The following is a 25,154-nucleotide window of genomic DNA, read 5'->3' on the forward strand; positions in this document are numbered from 1 at the left end:
GAACTTGGCAGGACTAATACGGCAGCGCCGGTGACGTACGAGTATTTACAGTATGTCTATGATCCCAGTTTTAACTGCATGGACAGTGATGCAATGTGACACCTTTAAGAATTTGTATTATTGCCTAAAACTCTCCGACTTTGTAACATTTATTGCCACAACTTGCAGATTTAATAATATTAACAGAAACTCCCTTCGTTTTCCAAACAGAGAAAAGTGACTGAAACCAGACAACAGCAGGGAAACGGGGAAATCATAACTCCAACATGGTCATGCAAGTAATGCCAAGTTAAGCCGAGACCTTCTGCAGCAGGGCTCCCAGTGTTCCCACTCCATGTGAGTGGAGCAGATTCTCCTGGTTGATCGGGTGTCTCTGCAGGAAATGCTTCAGCACCAAAAGGAAAGTAGCCACCAGATTCTTCTCCAGACGCGCCTCTGAAAGAGGAAGATGAGTTTAGTCTCACTTCCTGCGTTGTAATGATGTGTGTGTGAGAACTGAGCAGACCTGAAGCCCTGTTAGATGGCAGAATGACCCAGTCGCCATCAGCTGGAGTCACCACATCAGGGGTGATGAAGTCTGATCCAGCTGCAGGATCACTGGTCTGCTGATCAGAGGTTATCAGGGCCAGCTGTTCCAGTAGAGGGAAGAGCACTGGGAGGCCGCCGACGCAGTTGATCATATCCTGACAAAGAAACACACACATTTGATTCAATTACAGCACATTTAGGAAAACAATCCACTTTGATCATGAAGCACAAAAAACCCAGAATGTTGTATATTTGTACACAGATACAAAAAGTCATTAAAACCAAACCAGATTATGGCATTAAAAGACTTGGAAAACAGACATAAAAGAGTAAATATAACTTAATAAGCTAAAAGACAAAAGAATATTAAAAGAATTAAAAAGACTTAAACACTCTAAGTAAGACTAAACTACACAAAAAGTCTAAAATACAAAAAATACCCATAAAATGGGAAAACATGACAAAATGACAAAAACACCAAATATAATTCAAAAACTAATTTGAAAAAAAAGACTAAATTACACAACAATACAGAGTAAAATATGTCAAAAAGACAGAAAACAAAATAAACTGAGTCTAAAAGGTAATTAAAACGACAGTAAAATAAATGAAGTAGAAGCTGATACAACACCACTGTCTTTCTGCTTTAACACAAGGTTTAGAAGTTTCTAACGTGTGTGTGTGTGTGTGTGTGTGTGTGTGTGTGTGTGTGTGTGTGTGTGTAGGTGTGTGTGGGGGCTTCCATACAATAAAAAATCCAGATGATGGTCTCACCTTGATGTCCCAGTTGATGACCTTTTTCCCAGTCAGACGCCCGTGCAGCATGTTTGGGGACAGATCGAGGCAGATGGGGTTTCTACACGCCTGGTGAAGAAAAGAAGACGGTTGATTTCGTTGTAAACAATCTGATTTAAATGATGACCGTGAACCTGGAATCGGCGAGGTTTTACTGAAAACCACCTTGGGCGAGTAGTGCAGCAGCAGCTTGGATGACAGGTCACCAACGTCCGACTCCTGGGCTTTAAATGGAGAGATGCAGTTTGGACCTGAGAAAGAAAAAAAAAAAAGAGTGAAACTTCAATACTAAACCTTTTCCACTCCTCATTTCCATGGCGTCGCCATGCCTACCTGCACTGCAGATGGCTTTTACATGGTTTTGCTGCAGAGGTTCATGAAACACCATGACGCTTCCCAGCTGGCCCTGCAGGGACGTCGGGCTTCCCCATTCGCTGTCCTGGGTCCCGGCAGAGATCAGCTTCGTCACAGACTCGGGCTTCCCCCCGAGTAACCCTCCCCAGGTCTGCGGCGAGAGAATGCCGCCCAGCGAGGAGCGAGTGCTGGGTGTGGTGGCGGAGGAGAAGGGGGGGTCTGGGATTTGGGAGGGAGGAGGGGTGGTGGTGCGGTGGCCCGCTGAGCCGATGCAGCAGGAAGTGAACGGCTACAGGTGGAGGGCAGAAGAACACAACAGGAAGGTAAACAAAAACAACTGAGAATAATAGAAGCAGGAACAGGAGGACGGACCGAGTCTCACCTCCGTCATGGTGGGATACTTGAGGGGGGCGGATAGTTTCTGCTGGCCGTCCACATAAATGTAGACCTGACTCTGTCCAAATGGCCTCTTCCCGGGTACATGCACCACACCGATGCTGTGCTGTGGAAGCAAAGTCAGCCTCATTAAAGACACATTAAAGACATTCACTTAACCTGACTGCCATTGAACCAGAAGGACCCCCAGGGGTCATGTCCAAAGACATGCATGTTAGGCTAATTGGCTACTCTAATTTGCCCATAGGAGTGAGTGGTTGTTTGTCTCTGTGTGGCCCTGTGATGGACTGGCGAGCAGTCCAGGGTGTACTCTGCCTATAGGGATAGGCTCCAGCTTCCCCGCAACCCTTAAGCAGTTAGGAAAATGAATGAATGAATGACCCCCAGGGGTCTTTGTGCTTTGTGATGTTTTCAAAAGAATTAAAAACGTCTCTGTAATTCCAAACTACAGGTAAATCATCTTAATATCAAAACAGGGTTGCGATACCAAGAGAGGCTTCGCGTCATGCGATGGGGACAGCCAAATGTGGCTACAAAGTGGACTAAAACCATCCAAACAGGTGGATCTGTGCATTAGACTAATGCATGCATGCACCTGGAAATATCTGAGTTATGAGGGGAAGAGCTTCTCCATCAAAAGGGTGTGTATTGGCAAGAATCTGGCGATATGATATGTATCACAATACGGGCCAACAACATGATATGTTGCAATATATCAGGAAAGCAAGACAATATATTGCAATTCTTCTTTACTAGCAGTGAACACTCAACACTGTTGCCTGCTTTCCATTAACTTACTGAATAAAGACATTTCACAGCAGAATAAATAAAAACACTGATCTTTATTTACAACTGAATAAGGATTTTTGCCTCATCAGTAACAATCGCTTGTTGGATAAAAATTGATACAATGCTTTTGAATATAAATATAGTATTGTCACCCATAATATTCTGGGTCAGGAGTGAGGTCCTGCCTCAGGTGGAGGAGTTTAAATATCTCGGGGTCTTGTTTACAAGTGAGGGAAGGATGGAGTGTGAGATCGACAGACGGATCGGTGCGGCGTCTGCAGTAATGCAAACTCTGCGCCGGTCTGTCGTGGTGAAGAAGGAGCTGAGCCAGAAGGCGAAGCTCTCGATTTACCAGTCGATCTACATTCCTACCCTCACCTATGGTCATGAGCTGTGGGTCGTGACCGAAAGAACGGAAAATTGATGGATGGATAAATAGATGGATAGATTATTGTGACATTTCAATATTTTCTAACACAACATAAAGGGTATTTTGCTGATGTCACTATGTTTACATCCATCTTACCAATAATAAACGACAAGGAGGGACACAGAATGACTGATATTAGTTTTTGTCCAATCAAGTCTGGGCAGAAAACAGATTTTGAACTGTAAAGTGCTTTAAAAGGACACAGGGAAATGGAGGTTTTCATCTGGATGCTTTTCACAAGTAAAGCTGAATTTAGTCTTATTGTAATTCTGATTTATTGTCACTTTTTTTTTTACAATTCAATAGAGACATTTGCCTGTGCACATGGGGGTGTGTCCACTTGGACCCAGTATTTGTGTGTTTTATCTGTTGTTTTAACATATTAAAATGGTTTAAATGAGCTTTCAGTTGAGAAAATGTCAAACCCACTGTCCACACTGTCTCCTAGTCTCCAGATGTTATGCCCTGTGAAACTGAATGGTAACCCCATTGACCCTGGTGGGGGTTTGCGAGTCACAGACTCACCCAGAGAGAGTCACAGAAGCAGTAATCGGGCAGCATGACGGTGACGTACTCCTTCTTGGTGCACACAGCCACCACCAGGGAACCTGCCGAGCTGATAAAGGCCTCGAACCCCGTCCCCCCTGGGGTAAAAAAGCTGCAAAAAACAGAGCACAAAATAAAGCAGACATGTATCCTTCTGCTGACACATTTGGAATGAAACTGACATCTTCCTCTCTTACCTGTAGAGCTGTTTTCTTTTGTCTTTGCTGAGCGGTCCCAGCTGGTCTTGGTCCAGAGAAAACCAGGCGAGGAAGCTGAAGGCAGAACCTGGCCAGCGCTGCACCGTTGGGACCACGATGCCGGCCATGCTGGGCGACAGATCAAAGTACTGCATGGCGCACTCTAATCCCTGCTTCCGGACCATCGCCAGGAGGGCTCTCAGGGCAGGACCTACATATGGATGTGCTTGGTTGGACTCCGTAGGCCTGAGAAGACGCAGAAGTCCCAGTAGCTCCCTGCTGCTCAACGACTGAGAGCCCAGCGATCCCACTAATCCAAACAGGCTTTCGGCGCAAGCTCTGTGTAGGCGTTCGTGTCGCTCCAGAGCAGCTAAAGCTCGCATGACCATGGCGGCATTGACACAGGTGGCGCGGGTCTGACGGTTGAGGCAGCAGAGGCGGCGGAGCCAGTCGGCCGTGAAGAGCTGCAGCTCAGGTGAGTCCAGCTCTGGCAGCCACTGGACCAACAGCAGCAACGGCTCCACATTACTGATGCCCAGCAGGCCCACTGAGGTGTGCTCACCCTCCACTGCCTGGAAAACGACAACGATACGGCGAGTAAGGAGACGTAAAACCTGCAAAAACCTGAACAGAATTAAGCTGAAGATGAAGACAAGGTAAAGAGGAAGTAATGTCATCTCTTACCATGTTCATCAGCTCTTTGAGAAGGTGGCGGGACGGCTGGCCGAGTGTGATGATCACTTCGTATAGATGATTGTAACCAATCCGCTCCTTAAAAACCTCCTAAAGGAATGAGTGTTTTAAAAAAAAAAGCTACTTTCAGCTCGCAGCTTCAGTTTGCGTTTGTTCAAACAGTGTGTGTAAAAACAAAATACAGCCTCCGTCAAGCCAAAGATTATGTGTATAAGGGAAAAAAATTAATTAAATCTGCTCCCTACGACGTCAACGTGAGAGATGGCTCATCTAACATCATAGATGGTTTCAGTTCATTGTAGTTTGTACGTTTCTGAACCAGATTTTTTTCAATAACCCCAAGCTGCAGCCTGGAGAATGGGGCGGGGCTGGATATTGGGCGGAGTTGGATACCAAATGGGTGTGGTTAGGGTCAGGGTTAGGGTTAGCAGTTGCCATTTAGAGTGAAGGTACACATGATCCAATCAAAATATTGAGGGGGTGGGGTTGGACATCTAGCCCCGCATCATTCTCCAGTCTGCAGCCAAGACGCCTCTTGATTTTTTTGCATTTTTACATGATCGCTTAAACGTGACTGTGTGAAGTGTACATGCCTCTGTATGTACGGACGACGTGATGCTGTGTGCTGTGTTTACAAAGATAGATGCGGACGCTACACTTAGCTTGTCTGTCAGTTTTAAAGTTGTGCAATTTAACTAGAATGTTTAACACACTAAATAAGTCCTGGAGAGTCTGACAAAGAGCCCAAATTCTTGGGTTTTTTAACTCTGTCTTTGGGCACTGCACAGCCTGATTATGTACGAACTGCTGGATTATGTTTACTTAGTTTGTTTGGGTGCATTCACATCAGGATAGTCCGCTAGATTCGGTCCTATTGGGGACTTGGCTTAGTTGTAGGGGGGTGTATCTACGCGGAACGAGACTGCATTGCACTTTGGTCAAACGAGCCAAACCATTAAAATAATATACGCCCCATTCCCACCAAAGGTGGCGCTGCACTTGTAATTAGAAAAAAGAGAGGACAAGACCCACGTGAAGAAGAAAACTCCACTGCGAGTTAAACATCAAGAGGAAACTATCACGGTTTTGGTTTTTTTTTTATTGTGTCTTATGCAAGTATACTGCAGAAATACACACAAAAAGGCTGATGTGAATTTGCCCTTAGTATTGTTTCCACCTATGCGTTTGTATGACCAGTCTGACCAGCCAGTATTTAAATCTTTCTTGTTAAATTAGTTTTCATTTCTTTAAGGAGTTACTTTTGTTGAGTTATCACTATGACTTGACTTGATTTTTGTTCATTTGACCTCTGATATCGTGTCAGTTAACGCATTTTTACATGTAAAATAAATCCATTTTTTTCCCTGAAACCACATGCTTTTATATTGCCACTGTCTGTGCTCAAGGTAGGACATCCCGGAAAGATCCCAGCGCTCAGACCTGCAACCTGCTAAAGTATTCACACTTACTGGTGAGCATTTAATCAGGCATATTTGATCAGCAGCATCTTCATCTCTTAACTGATATGGAGCAGTAAGGACGCAGGTTGTTTTCACACACCAGCTTCTGTGTTTTAGTTTAGTTTCCTACCCATAGACTGTATATGAAAGATGGACGGAGCCTCCGGCGCTTAAAAGTGAAGCCTATGCGGAAGTGCATAAAACAGTTCTCCCTTCATCCACTAGGGGCTGCAAAACAGAATGAATCCCCATACACTCCCATGTTAAAAAGTCCAACTTCACAGCAGAAATAAACATGTTTACAGCTGGTTCACAAATCCATTTTCAGTTTAATAGGTCAGGTTTACCTTCACGACAACTGGGGGGGGAGTGAATTTTTTTCTAACTCGCCCATTTAAAAGTAATTTAATTTGGAAATTCGGCATTTAGGGGCGTGTCCTTTTGATTGACAGGTACCCGATCTCCCGCTTCAAGTCGAAGAAAGTAGAACAACCGCGGTTTTTAGCCCGTTAACAACATGACTTAGCTTTAGCCCGGTTACTTCCGTTAGCTGGTTAGCTCCTGTTATCTCCGGGTTAGCTTGGTTAGCTCTTAGCTACAGAAAGCTCAGAGTTCACTCGATGTCAATCGTCCACCATGACGCTCACAGCCCCCCTCTCAGCTCCACCTCTTTGCCCATATTTGTATTTTCTGGGCGAGACAACACGCATGCCCCTGCCAAGATGGTGATGGTAGGAACCGCCCACCGAGCTTCAAATCAGCGCTTCAGAAACCTATGGGTGACGTTACGGAGGCTCCGTCCATCTCTATATACAGTCTGTGTCTCTACCATAACTTATGCTTGTTAGACTGAGGCTGCATTTACCCGGTAGGGACCAGACATTAAGGAAAAAATAGTGCACTTTTTTCACATGATTTGACATGCAAGTAAAAAAACCAAATAAACAACAGGTATGAAACATGCTTTTCCTTTAATCTGAGCACCTTTGCAGCTGGTGACTTGTGCATCACCGTTGTCAGGGCTTTGATGGTTGCTACAGCAAGGGAGTCGAGTCGCCCTTGAAACACCTGGGAAAAATAAAAATTGCAAATAAAAGACACTTGTTAGCCATTTGCTAACTCCTGATTAAAAGTCCAATATCTTCGTTTTACAGGCGAGTAACGTAAGGAAAACAAGCATGCAGACAACTAAAGCCCCAAATTTTGTTGAGTTATTAAATAATTTTAAAGCCATAAAACAAAAACACGCCAGCAAGAGGCAGAATCGAGTAGGAGAGTTTCAGTTTAATTCAGTTAAAGAAGTGAGTCAAATCACTGATAAAGCTTAAAACCCTGTTTGTCACTGCAGTGGCGGAAGTCATACTGCATGTATAACAACCAGCAGAAACATACACACTCAGCATGCAACCCAAACACAAGACAAACCATGACACAAACGCATCTCCGTCCAGCTGCGTCCTGCTCATTCCCGCCATCTTATCTCCCAGACTCTTCGTGTGATAACCAGGAATTTGTGAAGTGATGGACCGGCTGGAAAGGGACTGCGGCCAAAATGAAAACTCAGGCAACAGCACGCAGTCCAGATCACCTCAAACCACCAAACATTGGAGAAGCACACACAAGGCCATTGTGATAGCATTCCAGCTGAACCCATAGTGTATCGCAGAAAACCAGGACGATGTGATGGGAAAGGAGGGGGGGGGGGGTGAAGAGAGCCCAGGAGGCAACCTTATCACAGAAATGGAGCTGATAAAAAAAAGAACAAGAAGCCACTCCAAAGTGAGACGTCAGAGCTGAATGCCACTCGCCTCCTGAGCAAATGCCACTCGCCTCCTGAGCATTGATTGTTGTTTTTATTTTTTCCATTCTTTTTCTCCAAATTTTATCTGATTTAAACTTCTAAACGAAACAAAAGGATCCTTTAATAAAGTTTAAAGTTTTTTTTAATGGTGACTTTTCACGATTAAAAACATGCAAGCCCTCAAACCTGATGAGCAAGATGCAGTGCCTGCTGTTGTATCAGGTTAGAGCTACAACAAAGGTACGGAGCCAAGACATGGACATAAGTTGTGTAACTTTTATCTGTCTAACTTTTACATAAAAGTCAGAAAAGATCAGTAAAGATTTCAATAAACCAGCAGTAAATGATGAATAAGAGTATGGAGCTGTTTCCATTACATCTCAAAAAATGTGCAAAAGCTAAATATTGTAATAAAAAATGCAAATGGAAAAACCTAACGTAAAAAAACCAAAACTCAAATATTGCTAAAAAGCTTTTACGCTCTCATGAAATAGTTTTTCCGTTCAGTGTCAATATAGAATTATATCACAAAAGTGTCATAGAAACACTATTTTTTTTTGCATTTATGCATCACTGAACATGACGTTGAGGGTCATGTGACCAGTTCATTTAAAGTAAACGGTACGGTACGTATGGAACGAGGAGGAGACGGAATTTAAAGAGAAAAATAAAAACTGTCATCCTTGATAGCAAACAACAGCTAAACGCAGTTTTAATAGGAATTAGAAAGAGAAATGAAGGAGAAGAACGTTGAAAGTGGAGATGACATTTTACATGACGTATGGCTGAGGAAACACCTGCAATTACAACTGTACTTTGTCTTCATTTTAGACGTAAAGCTTTGACTTTGCAAATACACTGTGGTGTAGCGGTTAGCGCTGCGGCCTCACAGCCATAAGGCCAGGCGGAGGTTTCCAGCAGTGGCCTTTCTGTGCGGACTTTGCACGTTCTCTGGGTGCTCCTGCTTCCTCCTAACGTCCAAACACACGCATGTTAACTGATCACTCTAAACGCCATTCTGTGACTCAATTCTCCCCAGGACTGAACGCGAGTGTGAATGGTTTGTGATGGACTGGCGAACTGTCCTGGTGTACTCTGCCTCTCACCTGATGATTGCTGGGATAGACTCCAGCTTCCTGCGAGCCTGAACTGGACTAAGCGGCGTAGAAAATGAATGAAAATCTAATAGAAATGCAGCTAATATTGCAAGTCGTAAGACAGCACATTTATCCTGTTTTAGCCACACTGCACCGGCTGCCTGTACTTTTTAGGATTAATTTTAAAATTCTTTTATTTGTTTTTAAGTCTTTAAATGACCCTGCCCCGCCTTACCTCTCTGAGCTGCTACACATGTACTCCCCTTCCCGAAACCTCCGGTCAGCAGATCAGCTGTTTACTGGAGGTCCTGAGAACACGGAGGAAGCTCAGAGGGGACAGGGCCTTTTCTGTGGCGGGAGCAGCTCTGTGGAACTCCACTGCAGGTCAGACAGACTTTATCACTGGCCAGTTTTAAAGCCCACCTATTTTCACTGGCATTTTACCCAGAATGAGTTTGTTTTATTGCTTTTATTGTTTTTATTTGTTTAATTGTTTTATATTTTGTGGTTTTAAATTTTACCGTTACATTGTTTTCTGTTTTGTTTTATATTTTAATATGTTAATTATGTTATGTTTAGCACTTTGTTCAGCAGTGGCTGTCAGAAAGTGTTTTATAAATAAAGTTGGCTTGGCAAGTCATCAAACAAATCTTTAAACTGCAAGTTCAAAACTTTATAGATACTGTTGAGGTTTTTTAAAAGTCGGCTTTTAATCAAGCTTTTAATTACTTCTGTTTTTAGACTTTTCTTTTATGATTGTATATTAATTTGTGTGTGTGTGTGTGTGTGTGTGTACCAATGTGGATCCTTAAGATTGGTTCGAATAGAGTGTTTTATGTGTTTTATCTATGTGAGTGTGTGTGAAAAGTGAGTGTATGTGTAAGACTTTGGGTAAATTCTATATTTTTGTATGTGAAGGCAAGTTTTTAACCTTGTTTTGTTTTTGTTTTTTTAAACAATTGTCTCACATTTTACACCTACATCAGAACCAATCAGGTCTCTGATTCCTGGATAAATCACAGGCAGCCGTACCAGGCCAGTGCAGCTGTCGTAGCTCCCTAAACAAGATCATTTAAGCGCTGAGATGCATCTTGTTTTTTTTTCCATTTTAACAGAGAAACCATTGAGTATCCATGAAGCGATTTATCTGTAGGGAGCTGTGACAGTCACGTCGGCCTTTCCAGACGGTTGTAGTGGGATTGGTTGGTACACTTACAAAACACATGTCCCTTCCGTAGCTCCATACAAAAGGTGCATGAGTATGTCCTCATGCAGGCTTCTCCACCTGTATTTACATAATTCAGGTCAACGCAGGGCTTTTACCTAATAAAAAGGAGGCTTTTCACAGAAGAAAGAATGAAAAATAGCAAACAAGCTCTCATCTCGAGAGAGCAGAGTATCTTTTCTCTTTTTACAGAAAAATCCAATGAGTCACATCTATCTGAGGGTCTGGCTGTGGAGTGGCGCTGTGGGTGGGACTTGGCAGCAACAGATGAGGGGAAGTGCAGGGCAGGTAGGTGGGTGATATGGGTGGGTTGGGACTTTCTCGGCGGTACCTGAGTGTCCCCCTCTCCTGTCTGTAACCTGTTGTTGGTTATATCTTTCTGGTCCTTGTCTGCCGCGGTGCACCTAGCATTAACCAGCTGACACACACAACAGGCAACATGTCAATACAGCGTGTGGAGGGGCGGGGAGAAAAGAGGGTACGGTGACAGGAGAGAGACAGACGGGGGGGTGGACGGAGAGGGGAATGAGGTTGAGTTGGGAAGGAAGGCGAGAGGTTAGAAGCCGGGACCCTGAGGGGGTCAGTGCGTGGAGGTGTGTTGGTGATCCAGGCTTGCTGTGAGGAGGAAAACATGCAGGGTGGGCGAAATGCTCCCTGTGGGGGTCAAACTTTACCAACATGACAACATGTACCAGATAGAGCAGAAGCCTCCAAAATAAAACACAGCATCTCTGTAAACATGCTGATCAGTTGTATAAAGAAAAGTACAAACCCCGTTTCCAGAGAAGTGGGCAAACAATCCCACTTTAACAAGTAGTTTATTAGTTTGAATCGTTCCATAAACAGGTTAAAAAGCAAACACGTGACTTTCAGTGTTTTCAGAGAAACTGTGATGGTGGTGGTGGGGGGTTCATCGGCATCCATGTCCTGGAAAATTGCTGGTGATGAAGATGTCAGATGTTGAATCGGACAACATTCACGTAGAGCTGAGCAGCTAAACTCTCCTGTTCAGCAGGAAAGGAAGCAGAATTCCGAGGAAAACTCAAACAATGGGCATCATCAGTCCAAGGTTGGATTATCCAATGGGCATTATGGGGCCCGCGCCCACTTGGGATCCGTTCGGAGACTAGTGGGGCCCACATAGGCCATACACCAGGAGTTTAGACATGAAACAAAATGTACATGTAGGAGCCATAATAGTATGTGTGGATATTCATGAGGTTGCACAGGACGCTCAGCATCAGCGTATGGGCGTGTTAGTGAGTGTGTGTATGTGTGTGTCACAAAGTTTAGATGAATGGATGAGGAAGTGGGGTGAGCTTGGAGGTAGTCCAATTTATGTTGACTGCGTATCGCATCACACACATTGGAGGAGTCCGTTTAGTCAGTATACAGTTTATTCATGTGTTGGATATAATCTTGGAACTTGATGGAAAGAATAAATGTGTCGCTGCTAATACAGAAGTATTTTGGAGTTTATTGGAACTCGCGTCAGACAAAGAGCCCAGAGTTTAGCCTACAGCGGCCCTAATATAATTTATCTTTGCCGCAACATAAAAGCCAGATAGTTACACCACAGTCTCTAGTGAATTGCTACTGGTACCACTGGCTGAGAGATGTTAGAAATGTTGTTTCAGACTGTATCATTAACAATTTTCGCAATGTTGCGCTGGGGAAGGGGGTCCCGTGGGGCTCTCTGGGCCCTGTGCACTTTTAATCCGGCCCTGCATCAGTCCCACCTTGTGTCTCAGCTGCAGCAAAGCGGGCCTTTTTTATCAGGAAAAATGATCTCACAGCTGATGCACTAATATGCCAAACATCTGCTGAGCCTAAACAAATGCAACCACAGCCGGCGTGTCTGGTCATTACGTCCTCTTCTCCAGCGGAAGATGACTAAATAGATTACGGGGTGAACGAGTGGACCCACAAGAGGCATGAAATCAGGGTCAACTCCTGCTGTCATCCAAAACCGAGTGGTTACTATCCATCAGCTCATCTTTCTCTGTTTTTATCTCTGTACACAACATGCACAGACACACTGACCTGATGATGTCAAGTATCGTCGCTGCTGGAGTCTAACTGTCCCAATGGTCAATTTAGATTACCTTGAGGAACTCACATTGTCGTAATTGGAACTATGAACGTGAATTCTGACACCGTTGTCTGATCATCGCAGCTGTAATGCAACCTGGACAAATCGCAGCCCTCTTACTTTAACTTTCCTTTAGAGTTTCTGATTCTGAACGTACGGACGTGATCGTGTCACATCTGCAGAGAAGCGCCGTTCACGATGCTTCCCCAGCACGGGAGGAGGCGTTAAACTCCACACCTCCACCGAGCAGACTAAGACTCCAGACGTATTCCAACAGACCTCGTGGCTGCAGATATGATCATTTCATTTTAGGTAAGCAGCTTTCGAGCAGAGAGAAGAAACAGGAACTTAAAGTGTTAAGCAGCTTTATGGAAAGAAATAATCGACAGAAAAATATGGTTCTGGGTAAAAAAAATACCAAACAGACTGAGCTGCAGCAGCCTGGCATCAAACGCCAACATAACTCGAACGTAAATGAGTTCATGGTTATACACATGGCGGATTTCCCAACCACCTGGAAACTGGGTTTGTATGTTTCACTGACACAACTTTCAAAATTTTAGTCAAAAAGTCTTAAAGTTAGAAACAGAAGAAGACCACAGCCCTGAGAAGGACGTTGCTTCTCCAGTCTTTACCTTGCTGTTCTGCAGCAGTCGTGTCAGATGCTCAAAGCAGTTACTGTTGAGAAAGATGGCTTGTAGAACGGGCCTGTCTGAACACAGGAACATGTCCCTGATAGTGTCTGGAAGGCAAAGACAACAGAGGGAAATGGTGAAGCTTCTAAAAAGCCGCAGATGTTTAGTTTAAGAGCTGTAATTAGGTTAAAACTCCTACCTAGCATGTGCACCTGTAGTGCCACAAACCACCTCTCCCAGTGTTGGCCCAGTGTGGGAACTCGGCCTTTGGCTTGCTGCTGCTGCTGGGCAGCAACTACAGCCGCTGGGTCCGAGTTCAGCAGCTTGAAGTAGTTTTCCAGCACCGAGGCAATTTCCACCTGCCGCTGGTCGGAGCTGGAGGCCAGGAGGCGTTGCACCACCTCCCTCAGGCAGCCTAAAGTCAGCAGGGCCTTCCGGTCGGGGGCCTCGCTGTCCCAGTCCTCTGCCTCGTCTGAAGAGCAGCTGCCCATGGAGCAGCCAGCCAGCACCCGCATCAACACCTCCATGGTGGCTGGAGAGATGGCGAGCAGAGCGTTCCTCTGCAAACATGCAGGGAGGAAACAGATAAAGTTAGATAATTAGCCTTTCAGGACAAACCATCCAGCGTTTTTAGATCTAAAGGAGCAACCAGCTTGTCTGTCTACTGGACAGTGAAACAGCTTCTACTCTACGTCTCCATCAGCACAAGATCTGTCTCCTTACTTTTCCCACAAATCTTCATTATATTCTGGTCTCTGCATTGGCCATCAGGCTGATAATAAACAAGATCTGTTGACTGTAACGTACTGACATTCCTGATCTCATGCAGATAGAACTCCTTTCTCAGTGAGAAATTACACAGTGAGACATTACTGTCAAGCTGCCTGTTTTTACAGCAGAGAAGGATAAATAGATGCAGAAAAACATTTGTTTGATTATAAATGGATTAACCGCTGTAATCAGACTGGAAATTATCTGGTTTTAGGTTTCTACCGGGGAGCTTAAAACATATGTGGGTTTTTGACCAGACAACTTTGTAAATGAAGATGTTTTATTCTGCAGATGGCTGTTGTGCCACGTTGAGCTCATCCATTTGTTAGGGTGGATCATGTTTGCAGAGCTCCTTTGACCTCCAGGACAGGTGGAGGCTCACCTGATCCCCAGCTACGATGGCTCCGAACAGGTGCAGCAGGCAGCATTTCAGACTCTCCTTCAGGTGCTCACTCTCCTGGAAGCACTCTGCAAAGACACATGAGCAGGCTGGTGTGATCTGGACGTGTGGTGTAAATATGCAAAAGCGTTGCCACAAAACAGAAATGCGGCTTCCGGAAATCTGTTGTAACTCCAAAGCTCTAATTCAGCAGCAAAGAAAGGAGCAACGCACATGGAGGAGCATTAATATGCTACATAAACTATTTAACTTCAGCCGAATTAACGTCTTTCAGCCAAAAATACGTCTTCGTTTGGTAAACACATGAAGGGAAGGTCATCAGTCAGGACCTCAGTTGTCACACATCCACTCAGGCATGTGGCAGTCCTGCCAGTGACCTCCAGGTCATGGTGGCTCCAGTCACCCATTAACTCATCTGTCAACACACCCAACTTGGGCCAAGAAATCTGATATTTTGGCTCCAACATGTCTACTTCCTTCGTTCTGAATGACTTTCCAGTGGAAAACACAAAAGGAACCATCAATGCTTCATTTAAAAATGGATGAAATTAGGGCTGGGCGATATATCGAGTATACTCGAGATATCGTTGCTAGTCCCCTGTGCGATATAGAAAATGCCTATATTCGTCATATTCGAGTATCCTGTTGTCACGCAGTTGTTTTTAGCTGTGGGCGGGGTTTTCTCACTCCTCCTCGACTCTGCACCGCTTTGCACAGAGAGTTAAAGCAAGCGCACCTCGTTACGTACATAACGTGAGCTACGTGCTACGTCATGAGAGGCAGCGTGTAGCCACTGGTGCCAACTTGGCGACTTTCTCACTAAATCTGGCGACTTTTTTTGTGAGAAGCGACTAGCGACAAATCTAACAACTTTTACTGGAGTTATTAGAAACTTTCCTGGTGTTTTGGCGACTGACTTTAAAGCGCATATTATAAAGTTATTGTCAGAACGAGAGTCTCTCCCCGTCCTAAAGCACTCAGTCGCTCCGGCTGCAGCCAGTCAGAGGAGCAGAGAGGACACCTGCACGACTCCACCTACAGTCACAATGAACAGCCAAATCCACCACTGATCCTGCTCCGGATTACAGAGTGGGACGTAAATTGCAAAGTTTTTCACGTCACGCAAAAATAATTCATTATATTTGATTACATTCACAGCCTCATCCACTGTGTGTGTGACACAAGCATATTTATCTAGCTCCTCATGTCTCTAGAAAGTACAGGAAGGAGTGGGAATCAAATCCTGAATTAAAAACTGGCTGAAGCCGTTTATTGGAGACGATACGAGGACATTCTGCCTGTATTATAAGACTGATTTCAATGCTAAATTCTGCGATTAAAAAAAATACATGAAAACTCAAAAACGTATCCATAAAGCAAAGCCTTATAATAGTTCAACCCAAAGCAAGCTAAAACAAAAAAAAAAAAAAAAAAAGACTAAACTAAAAGTAAGAAAACTACACAAATAAAAAAAACATGAAAGTATCTCTGTCAAAGTGTCTTTTTTTGGGTCACTGTGGCAGTCCCAAGTCCAGATAAAGGGTTGAACATGCAGCTAGCTATTCCACAAAACATTACAATCCTTTGGTTAAATTTGATATTTTATAAGCTAACGTTTAATAAAGCAGGACAAAGCTGATTTATACAATGTGGTTTTAATGGTATTCAAAATAATTTTTCAAAGGGATAGACTGTTTCAGTGGCAAAAAAAAAGAATAGAAGAAAAATAGTACAGGATCCATCATCTGGCAGTGGTTTGGATACCGGAGAGAGGATGTTGACCAAACAACTGTCGCAAAAGTGTCGCCACAAAAGGTAGTAGTACCACAAATTTATTTCATCATTTGAAAAGTCACCCCCTAGAGCACCTATTTCATACGATGCATTTATTACATCATGCAAAGTCACTTTATTTTGTTTTAAAATGACATGTTTGTGCCACTGCTTTAACTGTTTAATAAATACGGTTTTGATCAATTTGCTTCGTTACAATTTCATCCTTTTGGCATGAATGTTTAAAATCAGCATATCTTAATGCAGTATGAACAATTATGTTTTAATGGAGACACAAAATCATCTTACTGATGTGACTGTATGCACCAAAGCATTAATGCAAGGCTAAGGTAAATAGAGATATATATTGTATATCGTGACAGGCCATAAAAATATCGGGATATTACTAAAAGCTCATATCGCCCAACCCTAGATGAAATCTAAACAAAGAAATGTCCAATTCCTGCAAAGTTCTTGCTTGTAAGCAGCATTTTAGCCAAACCGGAGCGTTATCTGTCGCCCCAAACAGCAGCAGCTCCGCATTCAGCAGGACAGAAGGGGATCGTTGTTCAAAATGGCCACCAGCATTGCTCAAGTGGCTTGACAGGCACCATTCACTATCTGCTCGTCTCAACGCCCGGCAAACACACACACAAAGACTGGATTCACAAGGACCATGAGAAGAAAAGGAGTAGAGAGGAGCTTATGTCATGCATGCTACAGGAGGCGTAGCTGTAAACACCAACCAGCCACAACATTAAAACCACGAACAGGTGAAGAAATTGACCAATCATCTCGTTGCTAGAAAACCCTGACCTTCTTTTCCAGTGGTTGTTCAAGTCCAACGGCTTTCCATAAACAGACAGACAGACAGACAGTGTCTGGGCTTTGACAATGAAAGTAGGATGAACAGACTTACGGTAAAAGAAAGGAACAAACTCAACCGTGAGCGGAGCTGCCTTGTACTTCTGCCTGCTCCTCTCTACCGTTCCCAGCTGCTCTCTGGAAAGCAAGCAGAAAAAACAATGAAGTAATGTTGGAATGATGACACACAGGGGCCAAATCAGGCTCGCCGAAGAGTCAAATCTGGTCTGACAGAGGGCTAAATCTGGGCCACAAAAAGCCCAAATGTGGCCCAACAGAGGGCCATATCTGGCTCGTCAAAGGGCCAAATCTGGCTCGCCAAATGGCCAAATGTGGCCCAACAGAGTGCCATATCGGTGTCGCCAAAGGGTCAAATGTGGCCCAACAGAGTGCCATATCGGTGTCGCCAAAGGGTCAAATGTGGCCCAACAGAGGGCCAAATCTGGCAGAAAAGAGGGCCCAATCTGGCTCACTAAGGGGCCAAATCTGCGCCATTAGAGGGTCAAATCAGGCCTGCTAAAGGGCCTAATCTGGCTCACCGAAGGGCCCAATCTGCCCCAACAGAGAGCCAAATCTGGCTCGCCAAAGGGTCAAATCTGGCCCAACAGAGGGCCATATCTGGCTAGCTAAAGGTGATGTAATTTCAGTTTATATAATGAGGTAGTCAGTTCATGTGGTTGGGACTACTGCACACGTGTGGAAATGTACACGTTTGTACATCTAAAATAACTTCTACATGTTGAACGGTTCCTCTGATTTTAATATAAATACTGGATTTTTCTGGTCCAGACACCTGGGATTACTCCTTTATTGTGATCTGGAAGTTGCAGTAGTTGTGTAAATGAGAAAATATATAAACATATATAATGAATATATTCATAAAAAGAATACAGTAAATAAATTTAACATATCCCATACAAATGTGATATCTAAATATATATATGTATATATATATATATATATATATATATATATATATATATATGTCTGTATATTAACAAATAGATTTTTTTATACATTTTATATGAATCTACAATGCAGAATCATCATGTTGATATGAAATGTATTCATAGATTTATAAAGTCATGTCTTTTTCTTCTAAAAATGGATTTTTATTCAGTTATCTTTTTTTATACCTTCCTATTGACACTGAAAAGACGTTGATGTTTTTGTTGCTACGACGATGATGAAGAGGAACTCTCTAATTTCCCTCTTTGCTACGCTACCCTTATATACCTTGTGCATTATGTCGCTCATGCTCGGGGATTTATGCATTTTCCACAAACTAACTAGTTTTGTATAAAATTTCCCACTAAAACCATCACGACTTCAATACGAAGGCCGACCACATCAGCACATCTGGTCCTTGAAAGGAAAGGAAGTATCCTGCCTGATTCTCAGAAACAGTGTGAGAAAAAGCCTTTAAAAGCACTTTAAGCAACATTAAGTTGAAGTAATTGTTTTCTATGACGTTATCAGTCCTTCACGTCACTGTGGAGGAATTTTGCTTCACTTTTCTGTCCAGCGTTCAGTTCAGTTCTTTGAGCTTTGCAGCATTTCTGTCTGGGTGAGTCATTCTGCTGCTGTTTGGGATCATCGTCTTGTTGGATGACTTTCCAAAGAACATTCCAGAAGTCGTGTGGCTTGTTAGATCTAATGTTGCACATGCTGCATTTGTCATTTCAGAGGCTTTCTGATGAACCAGCTGGGACGTCCATCCCTGGAAAGACTGGTAGAAATGACTTTCCAAAGGGTTTGGGAATGCTTGGCATACTTTTCCTGTTGCTTCTCTAAGACTTTTTATTTCTTAAACAACATTTCTGTGCATTTGATAAGCAGCACCTGGCTGCTACTTATCATTTTATTGACTATTAATTATCACAGTCGGAAAACGTTATTAATCGCTGAAAGGAAATTGGAATAACTGCATTTACATTCGCTGCTTCAGCATTTTGGTTCAGTTTTTGTTCAAATGATGTTCTCCACGTTAAAATTTATGATGGAAATAAAGCGTAACTGTATTGCTGCCATGTTATTATGAAGAAATGCTTAATTGTTACCCGCATGTCCGATGCCTCCAGTTGCGGTATGGGTCATAGAGGCTCTCGCAGAATGCCAGCGAATGGCGGACAAACTCTTCCGCCTGACTTTGGTCTACCATCTCCTTCTCCTTTGTTTTGCTCTTTAGCTGCAATATAACATGAAGAAAGACCAACAGAATTCAGGATACTTCAGAGTGACACTTTGATGACTCAAAAAATCAGTGTAAATAGATGCAATGAGGTCAAACCTGCTGAATATAGAGTGTTGTCATGGTGATGGTGTGATTGATGTAAGAGCATGTCCCAATCTCTTCAACGTTGGACAGATTCCTTCATAGAACAGCCATCAACACATAAAAACAGGGTCAGAAAAGTCTTCCCTTGCTTGAAAAACACACTTGTGATGTCGCATACAGAGACCTAATAACGAAGCTGCTAACTATCCTGACCTGCAGATAATGATGAGGAACTTTAGGAGCAGCAGGGCCAGGTTTTGCTGCTCCGGCTCCAAGCCATCTGAGGCTTTCTGCACACACTGCAGCAGCTGATGACGCAAAACCTGCAGGATGTTGTCTGGAAGGAGCGTCAACACTGGTGGGATCTCATCTGGCCTGGAGACACAGAAGCAGGAAGAAAAGGGAGCTCCATTAGCTTCACGCAGGGTTTATCGCTGAAGGAGCAAAGCACCATCTGCAGTCACAACCAAGGACTCTTTCCCAGGGAAACTAGCATATGAGAGTGCGGATAGAGGTAATGGAGCATCAGGACAGATGTGACTGCTGCACAAGAAGATTAATTTAAAAAAGTGACAGGAAGTTGTAAAACTGCATCTTTTTTCCCTGGCCCTTCACCTGCTTCAAAATGTGACCGACTTCAGTCTGATGCTCATGTGATCACAGCCGAGATGTCGTCTGCATGCTCTAAAAATACTGCCAGCACGATTTCAGATTAGTTCTGGAAATTTCTCCATCCCAACCTAAACCCAGCGTGCAAGACATAAAACCAGCATCACCTGCAACAAAATCATTGGTTGTGCCTGCATCAGTGCTTCATTGACGCATCAAATCTTCCCAACAAGCAGAGAATTGCGTTGACATACTGCTCAACAGAAGAGAGCTGAGTGTAATTAGAGAATGTGATGTTCAGTATGTGGACACTGAGAGGGTGACAGGTTTTAATGCAGGACTTTGGAGCATGAGGGCTTCAAATTGAGCCAATAATCATCTGATATGACTGGAAAAAAAGCAGGAAATTAGATGTATAAATGTAAAGAAACACCTGCACATAAAATATCAGGCACAGGAAAACAGATGTGACAACTATGTGAAATTATAAAAACTCCAAACAACCAATCAGAGGAAGAACCTAAACAACTTAAAAACCCATTTTAGTGGGTGATTAAACCCCTAAAAAGACAGGGTTACCTTATGTCTGGAAAGTGCTGGATGAATAAATTTGCCTTGAGTGGGGATGGAGAAATTCACAGATTAAGATTGGGCGATTAATCAATTTAATCAATTAATTCAAATTTGCTGTTTATCGAGATTTATTTTTATGAAAATCTGTATTTTTTTTTGCCCCGCCATCACCTTTTGGGCTTCCCTACCTTATAGTGATGCTAGTTTCCCCACAGACACGTATAAAACAACATGGCAGTTAGCAAAGAACAACAAGTGCCCCCTCTGCGTTTCCATTACATTTTTTTGCAAAATAAAAATGATATATGTAAGTTTCAACAAACAACAATTGTGATATGCAGCTGTTTCCATTGAACAGTGTTTAGCACATTAGCATCACGTTTCATAAAGTCTCGTTTCTTTTACAAAAATTGTGGTTAATGCAAAGTGGGCACGTAGTGTTATTTTAGGGTTTTCTACTTGCTGCTGAGAATTTGGTTTGGATTTTTTAAGCTTTTCTCCCTCATTTTCTTTTCTAAAACTCTGAAATTCGCTGTTTTTTCCACATCGCGCCATCTTTACCAGGAATTAACTGGTCACGACCCCCACGTCACTTCTGGGGACACGTAAACGCAAATAAAGTGTTTCCATTACAGTTTTGCAATATAGTTCTGTATTGAAATGTCTGAAAAACCACCTCTTGAGATCATAAAAACTTTTTTAGCAATGTTTGAGATTTTTTTTTTTTTTTTTTAAATGTAGGTGTTTCCAATAGCGGGTTTTTATGGCGATATTTAGTTTTTGCAAAGTTTCTAGGTGTCATGGAAACGCAAGGTTTTCAGTGTGGGAGGGGGCATTGTCACATGTCACGGGGGTCTGAAGCCAGATGCAGCTGACAGGCTCGTCTTCCTTGCCAAAAATGTGTAAATTAAACAAAAAAAAAAGAAGAATGTAATAATACATGTATGTTAGAAATATAACTTTAATTAACATTCAGGGATTTTAAAAAAAATAGTATTTTGTATCAAAGAGGTCAATTTTCTCTAAACACATTAACTGTAAAGAAACATTCATTTTTATGACCTTATTGCCAATGTGGGAAATTGTTTTGGTTATTTAATGTCAAAATACTCTAAAAAGAAAAGTGCCTTCCAAGAGGAGGCACTTTTATTTATTAATTCACTAGTTTTCTATTTTAGAATAAAGTTACACAAGTGAGGCCTATTCTTAAATGTATGATCAAAAGTTTAAAACTATCTTACAGTGGAAACGCACTAAGAGCAAACATGGTGTTTCTTATAATGTTTACAGAGGCAGCGTTTGCATCTCTTTTTACAATCTTGTTTATCAGCTTGTTTAGTTGCACTTTAAATTCAGGTAAACTCCTAGGCTGACTGCAATAAAGCATTTTTGAAAAAGAATCATTTTTGAAGTTTGTAATTTATTATTATTTTTTTCTTTACAGTAAGGAGGAAAAAAATAGAATAAAATCAGATATTGGATTTGGTTTGAAAAAAATCTGAGATTTTAATTTATCGGCCATATCGCCCTAATTCACAGGTCGGAACAGGGGGTCTGAGACAGATGTTTGCCATCTAGCTTCAGGGTACATCGAAGGCAGACGCCAGCTGAAGGAGTAAAGTATCTCAAGTTATCTCAAGTGTTTTCAAGTTACATTGAAAGCGCCATCGCTATCTTTTGGCGTTTTGATATTAAAAAATGGCGGGTGACGTAGCTCCATGTTTTTCTATCTCTGGTGGAAAGTTTAACATGTTGTGTTTTGTTTTTTGTTGACAAGTCTGGTCTTTCCTGCTTTAACAGCTGCCCTGCAACACAACCTCAGATATGTGGTGGAAAACAGACGTTTATTCCTGTAAAAATTATTAGAAAAAAATCCTTGCATGGTGTTAAGATAAGCCAGAGGTTTTCTACACCTTTTCCCTCATTCAGTGATCAGTTATTTCTGAATCAGCACAATCAAGAAACTCTTTTGTCATGTTTTTTTTTTTTTTTTTTTTAAAGTCACACTATGTTAATTATATCTGGACACAGAGTCTGAAAATCAAACCTGTGGAACAGATTTGATTTCAGTACTTTTTTAGTCAATTGGCCCTTCAAAGCCACCGTACATGCGATCATTAATATTTTAAGTGCTTTGCGTTTGAAAACAATGCAAGTAAAAATAAAATTTAAAAAAAAAGGAAAAAAAACAACAGAAGAAGGAAAAAACAGGAAGCGTTTGAAAACAATGCAAGTAAAAATAAAATTTAAAAAAAAAAGAAAAAAAAAACAACAGAAGAAGGAAAAAACAGGAATTAAAGACGGGCAGTGGCAGATTTTTGCCGAATAGCTCGGAGTTGGAAAGGACATGTAGGCACCTCATCACAACAGTTTATGCAGCAGTTAAAAGCAAACAAACATCCATTAATTTCTCTTGTTTTGAATATTAAATAAAATGTGGCTGGACAGATTGGTCCATAAGAAGCAGGATATCAGCAAGCAAGAGAGGGAAACACATAGATGGATAATAACAAATACGTTACCTTGAAGGCGGCTTTTCAAAGTCCACGTCAAGGCATTGCTCGTAGGAGTTGATGAAGATCTCCAGCCAAATCTTCAGGTAGTCCGGATCCCTCTGAGAATGAACAAAAAGAGCACAAACATTCAGAGGGATGGAAGACAGAAAGACCGGCGAAGAGACGAAGACAAACAGAAGCTGAAACTAAAAGCAGCTTGATTTAATGAATTATTGTCGGCAGCGTTACTGATGGAGACGTCAGAGTGTGGATCGCGAAGTCGTTCAGGCAGCTGCATGTCACAAACGTTTCGTCTCCGTTAAAGGTCACAGTCAAATACTCGGTGTCAGACATGTCAGCTGCACATCCAGAAGCAACTATTTACAGACAGGAATCTGTTTTTGTAACACATAAAAAGACTACGGGTGCGAGTTTAACAAGTTAATGACAATTAATTAAGCTCCTCCCCCTTCCAGAAGAACCACAGACTGCATATAAAAAGATGGACGGATCCTTTGTGACGTCACCCATAGGTTTCTGAAGAAATGAATTGAAGCTCGGTGGGCGGTTCCTACCATTCTTGGCAGGGGCATGCATGTCGTCTCGTCTGGAAAATATGGCAGCGTCATGGTGGATGATTGACATCGAGCGAATTCCCGAGCTGCCTGTAGCTAAAAGCTAACCGAGCTAACCTGTAGATAACAGGAGCTAACCAGCTAACGGAGGTAAGCGGGCTAAAGCTAAGTCACGTTGTTAACCGGCGAAAAATCGTGGTTGTTCTACGTTCTTCGTATTTGAAGCAGGAGATCGGGTATCTGTCAATCAAAAGGACACGCCCCTAAATGTGAACAATTTCGAGATTAAATTACTTTTAAAGGGGCGAGTTAGAGAAAAATCCACTCCCCCCACAGTTGTCATGAAGGTAAACCTGACCTATTAAACCTAAAATGGATTTGTGAACCAGGCTGTAAACATGTTTATTTCTGCTGTGAAGTTGGTCTTTTTAACATGGGAGTCTATGGGGATTCGCTCCGTTTTGCAGCCCCTAGTGGATGAAGGGGGAACTGTAGTTTTATGTACTTCCGCATAGGCTTCACTTTTTACCGCCAGAGGCTCCGTCCATCTTTCATATATGAGAAGAACACAAAGTTTTGTGCAGCGTGGAGCTGGATGCTGCAGGAGGACCAGTCAGAGCAGGAGGTGATTGCCTCTGCTGCAGGACCAGACTGACGTTACCGCTGATGGATCCATCCTGGTATACTGTCACATATTAATGTCTATTAATGAAACATGTGGAAAGTTAATACAGCAGCACTTTGTAGACCACAGCTGTTAGTTATGGTGACACTTTCTGTTCAGTTTAGGCCAGGGATGGTTTCTACTTCTACTGTTCTGAGTGGAAATGCAATTAAATGTATTTTCCAGACATTAATAGATCCTCAGTTTATAATATTTATATCTATGTCTATTATTTGATTTAATCAAATCAAACTTCATTTGTTTAGCACTTTTTGTGCTTAAAAAAACAATACAAAGTTCTTCACATAAAAAAACAAAAAAAAACAATTTACATCAAAATAGATAAAACACACACACACACACACACACACACACACACACACACACAGATCCATAGTCCCCTTCCACCCACCCACAACCACCCTCACCGAAGCCCTATTAGCCTCTATAACAGTTAAAAGACGATGAATGGCCAGGTACATGTCCACAGATAAGAAAATGATATCCTTAATCGTCCACTAAAATACATTCATATGAAAAAAAAAAGTTCCTTTTGGCGATAAACATGCAATTAACTTTATTACAAATCCTCTAATTAGATTAATTTTTAAATCAAGTCCCGCCTCTGAAAAACAATCTAATGCTTTATGAAGATGTTAACGTCTCAGACGTGTCAGTGTATTTGTATCTTATCTCCCTGAGGGCTAAAACATGGAAAATGCATTCTCCATTCTGCGGCTCAGTTTTTAGCAACTGGCTCATCAGCATTTCCTAAATTCCTGCAACAACGTCTAGAGGAAGGATGGAATGGCAAATGCTGCTGTGGAGGAAGACCGGCCAAACTAAACACAAAAACCAGCAAGTCTTCACACACAGAGTAGTCAGAGACTGGACAATAATCATTCACAAGAATGGCTCATGGTAGCTTCCATCTTGTGGCCTCAGAGACAACCGCAGACACACATTTACAGATTGGAGCTTAGAAGGGTTATGAAGCTACGTTTTCACAGGACAGAGCTGCCATCTGGCAAATGAGTGGGAAACTCGCTGAAAGGCCGCCGGTTCCGTCTGCGTGTCAGTGAGGAAATCAGCCAAAACAAAGCAGGAAGCCTGC

General features: G+C 42.5%; 1 protein-coding gene across 1 annotated transcript in view; it reads right to left on the reverse strand.

Moving 5' to 3' along the window:
* Positions 1 to 289: 289 nt before the first annotated feature.
* Positions 290 to 25,154, reverse strand: part of LOC306774153 (neurobeachin-like protein 1) — a gene marked incomplete at its 3' end in the record, with an annotated part of 36,558 nt that continues 11,693 nt past the window's right edge. The window contains exons 2-19 of the mRNA XM_079264133.1: positions 22,829 to 22,920; positions 19,338 to 19,499; positions 19,137 to 19,218; positions 18,907 to 19,034; positions 16,902 to 16,984; positions 14,192 to 14,277; positions 13,238 to 13,598; positions 13,039 to 13,145; positions 7,173 to 7,256; positions 4,720 to 4,818; positions 4,036 to 4,607; positions 3,818 to 3,950; positions 2,060 to 2,179; positions 1,657 to 1,966; positions 1,489 to 1,574; positions 1,303 to 1,392; positions 506 to 683; positions 290 to 435 (exon numbers count right to left, since the gene is read on the reverse strand). Of these exons, the coding sequence (XP_079120259.1) occupies positions 290 to 435; positions 506 to 683; positions 1,303 to 1,392; positions 1,489 to 1,574; positions 1,657 to 1,966; positions 2,060 to 2,179; positions 3,818 to 3,950; positions 4,036 to 4,607; positions 4,720 to 4,818; positions 7,173 to 7,256; positions 13,039 to 13,145; positions 13,238 to 13,598; positions 14,192 to 14,277; positions 16,902 to 16,984; positions 18,907 to 19,034; positions 19,137 to 19,218; positions 19,338 to 19,499; positions 22,829 to 22,920 (2,919 nt within the window). The remainder of the gene's footprint in view (positions 436 to 505; positions 684 to 1,302; positions 1,393 to 1,488; positions 1,575 to 1,656; positions 1,967 to 2,059; positions 2,180 to 3,817; positions 3,951 to 4,035; positions 4,608 to 4,719; positions 4,819 to 7,172; positions 7,257 to 13,038; positions 13,146 to 13,237; positions 13,599 to 14,191; positions 14,278 to 16,901; positions 16,985 to 18,906; positions 19,035 to 19,136; positions 19,219 to 19,337; positions 19,500 to 22,828; positions 22,921 to 25,154) is intronic.

The sequence above is a fragment of the Telmatherina bonti genome, assembly GCF_933228915.1.
Source record: "Telmatherina bonti genome assembly, chromosome: 24".
In the NCBI taxonomy this organism is placed as follows: domain Eukaryota; kingdom Metazoa; phylum Chordata; class Actinopteri; order Atheriniformes; family Telmatherinidae; genus Telmatherina; species Telmatherina bonti.